Source organism: Opisthorchis viverrini (assembly GCF_000715545.1).
Source record: "Opisthorchis viverrini unplaced genomic scaffold opera_v5_353, whole genome shotgun sequence".
Lineage (NCBI taxonomy): Eukaryota > Metazoa > Platyhelminthes > Trematoda > Opisthorchiida > Opisthorchiidae > Opisthorchis > Opisthorchis viverrini.
In genome coordinates, this window is record NW_008752011.1 from 460,721 (window position 1) to 466,328 (window position 5,608).

Genomic DNA, 5,608 nt, shown 5'->3' on the forward strand with positions numbered 1-5,608 from the left:
ATTCTTCTTCCTGGTTGCAGTCGGCAAAGAAAGGGTGGCTGACTCTGTACGATCAGAAGACTGCATCCATCGCACCTTGTTCACTCATTCGTTAGTGACATTTGAAATCTTGAGTAGCCGTACACTTACAATTCGGTAACCGTTCAGTTGGTTGTGGGTTACTTTACCGTACTGATCACCCGCCGGAATCTTTCTGGCTCTTGGTTACATACACGTGGTGCTATACATGTGCGAAGCCGGATATCTGGGATCCACAACAGATCTACTGGAGCTTCAATTGAATAATCTATTCAGACCGAATGAAGTTGTCCCTTCGGTGCATGCTCGTGACCAGACACACAAAGGCCATCATTTTATTCATTCAAAGTTACGCGATTCGTTCACATGATATTTATGCGTTAGTTGATATTCAAGCACATGTTGTGCATAGACGTTCCGTTAGCCCAGTAGTATCCGAAAACAGTGGGTGACATAGAGGTTTAGTTCAGACACACAAAGGTCATCATTTTTTTCATTCAAAGTTACGGGATTGGCTGACATAATATTTATGCGTTAGATGATATTCAGGCACATGTTGTGCATAGACATTCCATCAGTCCAGTTGGATCTGAAAAACATTGGGCAACAGAAAGGTTTAGTGTGTGCTCCTCAACATCCACCACTTATTTCGCCCCTCTTAGGGTTCATCAGGTAGACTTAGTTACCGAGCTTCCATCAACCCAGATTTCCTCTTGAACACCAAATTTCACGCAACAGACAAAATACACTCATCTGCAAAGTGAATTTGCCTGAATCCTCTGTTTATGATATTCATCAACTAAATTTGTTTCACACACGCCGTTTAATGTTCAGTTTGTGAGATAAACAGGACATAACGCTCTACTCATCGGTAGCAGGTTATCAAACAGCTTTCAGCAACCAGATGAGCAGCATATTTTACCGAGAAAATATAATCCCCGCTTAAAATTTGAACGCTGTTTTGAAGGCATCCACTAGGATTAATAAATTTTTCTTCCTTTAGTCCAAAATTTTTATTGCTTTGGAACTGTATATTATGCTTTGTTCTGCTGTAATAATTACAAAATAATCAAATTAGCCCCCAAAGCCACAACCACAGACGCCTCGTGATCAAAGTCATCGCCATTTGTAGGTAATAGTCGAAGCAGCGGCGGGTTTGGACCAGTGGAGCGTGTTGATAACGGTAAATGGATCAGTTCAACCCAATCGCTACAAACTGCGCTTCCCGCGTCGAAAACGGCCGACAATAACTTCACTCGATCATCTACTCGCGTGAGAAGGAATGCTCGTGTGGGTTCAATGGAGAGTGACTGATTAGTGGTGGTCTTCGAAGGCGTGACAAGCAATGAGTCCAGCATACCGGACACAGTGGATAGTTTCATAGGTAATTGTGTGGGGTAGAAGGAATGAAGCCACAACTGAGTCTGATTGATTGAATTCGAGTGTGCGATAAGGATTGAAATGCTTTCCAAAGGTGCCATTGCACAAATTGTTCCTAAAAATGACAAGAATCAGTAGGAGACAAGTGAAGGTTGAAAGAGAGCATCAACATGCAGCGGTGCTAGATTTGCAAAGCTCTGTGTCAAAAACAACGTCTGGAGTTTACTCTACGAAAGTGGCACTAGCAAGAAATATTTTGAACTCTTCAGAATGCGAAAAGTACGTAATTTGTGGAGCCAACGCTGTCAAACAAAAGGATAAATTTGCCAACTTTCCATTGTGACAGGCAACTTACTAATGACGTGAACAAACGAAGGAAGATCGGGCAGATGAGTCACCATGAAAAGTGCACACTAGATTAAAATTTGCCGGATCCTAGGGGAGGTTTACTTGTCGACTGTAACGAAAGCTTAGAAGAGCAGCTATTTGTCTAGTGTACGTAAGACTGGTCTGCGCTTTCAACACATGTACCCCCGACTTGTTCTTGAAAATATCCAAATGATTCTAATAATGAATGCAGTTGAATGTGTTGCTTTCCCTATGCACTATCAACCACGCAAACCGAAGGCTGTGAATTTGTCTGTTAGCTTGTAAAATTTCGGGTAGATGAACACCATAACGAAGGTGAAAATCAAGCCTGCAAATAAGCAACTCAACTTTAGCCTAGCCCTTCTCCATATGCCATAGGATGGGAAGTAAAGAACCCACCGTTAACCGTCTGAGTGCCTAAGCATTGTTTATCTGTTCACTGATTCCCCGAGATCTTAGTTGCCGAATAAAATTCTCAAACTCCTCACTTCGTAACATGGAAATCCCTATAGCAATTCCTATTGACAGTACACAGAGATCACACGGATGGATATTCTAGGTGATAAAGTCATTAAGCTTGATTAATATTGATTTTGAAATTTCGAAAAATGAGTGAGACCTTTGAATTGATTCACAGAAATTCCGTCATGGAACTTACCAGCTACTTTTACAAAGCTTTACTCTGTGTGGATCGCTTATACCGAAACACATTCTATTCACGAAACTACTAGGTCGGTCTAATGCTAATCTGGTGAAAGATTCGAACAAACAGCATGGTAGATACTAATCCACATTATCAATCGAATCGCAAAGAAAAAGACCATATAGGTTTGGCTTCAACTAACAACTTGTCCTGTTGGATGAGCTTAAAGTCCTGATTGGCTCTAATTCAAATACACCAATATAAAGTGGCGAATGGTTAGGAGCACATTAAAACCTCAGTTACGTCCTTTAAGGAGGAAAACAAATAAGGGTTTTGTGAGCTTGTAGCCCCGTCACCACAGGATTAAACTTTATACTCATGCGTAATAAAATACAGCAGCTTTAGAATGCTCAAACCTATTTTATGTTTGATAAGCAACTTATACATGGGTGATGAATACTCGCTCACTTTTATTATGGGCTGGCTTCTTCTGGACAAATTTAACTTTGAAATTGCTGCCCAAGTCGCTCCCAGACACGCCGGTTTTTTCTTCATGAAAATGGTGCTTCTCAGCAGCATTTTCACTTTTTCCGATTGGCCTGACCTCAACGAGCGAATCCAACAACAACCAGGCAATAAGATGGCAGCGTTCCAAACTAACCACCCGTTCATTCACACATTCGAACTGCCGTCGGTCAATGAATAGCCACACACTGAGACGTCGGTCACCGGAGATCGCCAACCAAAGCCATCTGATGAAAGTTAGAAAATTGATAAAGAACATATTATTCTCTGAAGTAAGTCCAATGGAGGCTCATCGAGAGTCCATTAGCTGTCGTCATATTGGCGTGGCCTCTGATGCCCTAATATAATTTCGCCTTAATTGAGCCCATAAGTTAACCTTGTGCTGTAAACTTAGATGATGTTCAATTAGGAAAACCTGAACCTCACTTAACCTTACGCACCTCCCTTCCCCCAACTAAATTGTCGTAACATTCACGTTCCCCGATGATCAAGGATCTACCAGTGGCACCCGGGGTGAATCATCAAGTGAAGCACCCTGAAGTGGGAGATTAAGGAACGAAAAGCGATCGGAAGTAATTTGAAACTCCTCTAACCCACCAATTCAAGATTTGACACCCACGCTAGCCGACAAGAGCTGTTAATTGACACTCAACACTGATCTAGTGTGAAGAGGACTTACTGATTGGTTCCCCGTCTGTCTTATAACCTGGCCAATTTGGTGACCTGTTCACTTGGCCTAATGAAGCTTTCGTGTCAAAAGCGAAACGTTGCCCAAATAAAAACTACCAATTGTTTACCAAGCTCTTCTGAAACGAAAACCAAAGAGCTTCTCTGTGATAACATTTTCCGAATTATTATCGACTTTTTTTATCGATCACGACAGGACTCAACGCTCACAAACTCTGCGGTCATAATTCTAGCAACCTAACATAAAGTGAGTCCTTTTTGCTGATGCTGGACTGCTTTATGCTGATTTGCCTACAGTATTCAATGTGAAGGACGAACCTGCTTCCATTTCACTGTGAATTCAGGTTGTGTGAAGCTCAGATGGAGAACCAGTCGTTCTGGTGCAATTATTACGGCCGTGTTCAACTTCGTTCATACTCTGTCCACCTAAGTTGGATTGTTCGTAGTAAGGAAGGAAAAAGTCGGGCCCTCGAGATCCGTGCGCTGAAGTGATGATTCATTGCTGCAGGTATTTTTAAGCTATTCATAACCATTCGTTATATCCACTGATTCATAGTCATGATTATTAATTACAGTAACTCGTACGGAGGGGAGCAGCCATGGGGGATGTACAGCGTGGACTTTCAGGCAGCCTTTACAGCAAGGTCAGAATTTCTGTACACTTAGCTAGAGATACCGAAATATCTCGCTACTTTCCCGTGCCGATCGGGTGTGTTATCGGTACATAGTAAGCCCATCTTCGCTGGGTTCGTTTTTTCCACGAAGGTTCCATCAAGCGCGAATTTCTTCTCTTCCACTAAGTCAAGGGCGGGTGCTCTCCAAATGGGTAAGTATCCAACGGTGCACCTGGGCGAGCCGTATTTTCCGAGCTTTCTGATTGTGTGCAGATGAAAGATGCGGAGGTAGAGAGCTCCAGAACTAACAAACAAGAACGGATTAGAAATGCGGAAGGCGGTCGGGTTGGCTGTACTTTGTGGAGGATTTCCCCCAAACATTCACCGAGGCTGAACGTACTGAGTAGAGTAGGTTACTGGCTGCGAGATTTAGAAGGTAGGAGTAAAGTCAAAAAGTAGGCTTCCATGGGCTTCTGAATTAGTGGTCGAGGCTCGGTAGTCGTTCCTCGGTGACGAAGACTGCGGAATAATTTAGTGGCTTGTCAAACGTCTTATTACTTAGCATTAGTCAAAGGACCCAGGGCTGTATCAGATGCAGCGCGATGTAAGTTACAATAATCGGTGGATTGAAGCTTGTTTAAGCGCCAGACAGGATTACAAGGCAATTTCTGACAGCTTCTGGAGCTATTTGGCACTGAACTAAGTAGCGCTGGGTAGTGACTTCTGAACAGGTTTTCTTGCTAGTGTTGCCACAGTTATGAGCGGAGGCTGAAGTGACGTAGCGGCACGATAAAACTTCCCCCTTATTAAGCGGTAGCTGTTTTTCCTGCCCATCATCATCATCATCATCATCATCATCATCATCATCATCATCATCATCAGCATGACATCAGTGTTCAACACCGATGCTTCACTGCCCATTATTGGCCAATAGCTTTTCACTTGTCGAGAACCAATAATCGGCCGTTTTCCGTCTCAGAGATGCCAGTTTTCTTGCTGGTCTAAGATGCATCAGGCTTTCTATTCTCCCCTCCTCATTCTGTTACACAAATGTTTTAAGGAGAAGCGGTAACTACTTCTGACGAATGAAAAAACCGGGCCGGGTTCATCTTAACCAGAACATTGAACACGCTGGACACTGTCAACCATATGGTGGGTCGGAAAGACAACATATGGGATATCCTGCACAGAAGTAGCGACCTGACCTGCGAGCTGAGTGACTATCCAGCAGTTTGCCAATAAATGCTTAACATAATTAGTTTATTGTCGCCTTAGCAGCCCAGCTCCTGAACTACACTGGTGCTTCGAGTCACCACAGGCATGGAGCGTTCCTACCTACCGATAATTTGTGATTTCAAGGCTATCCAAGACG

The 5,608-nt window shown here is 43.1% G+C and overlaps 1 protein-coding gene across 1 annotated transcript in view; it reads right to left on the reverse strand.

Moving 5' to 3' along the window:
- Positions 1 to 1,077: 1,077 nt before the first annotated feature.
- Positions 1,078 to 5,608, reverse strand: part of T265_15113 (hypothetical protein) — a gene marked incomplete at both ends in the record, with an annotated part of 47,614 nt that continues 43,083 nt past the window's right edge. Inside the window, 2 exons of the mRNA XM_009176641.1 lie at positions 1,078 to 1,513; positions 2,879 to 3,162. Coding sequence (XP_009174905.1) covers positions 1,080 to 1,513; positions 2,879 to 3,162 — 718 coding nt within the window. The remainder of the gene's footprint in view (positions 1,514 to 2,878; positions 3,163 to 5,608) is intronic.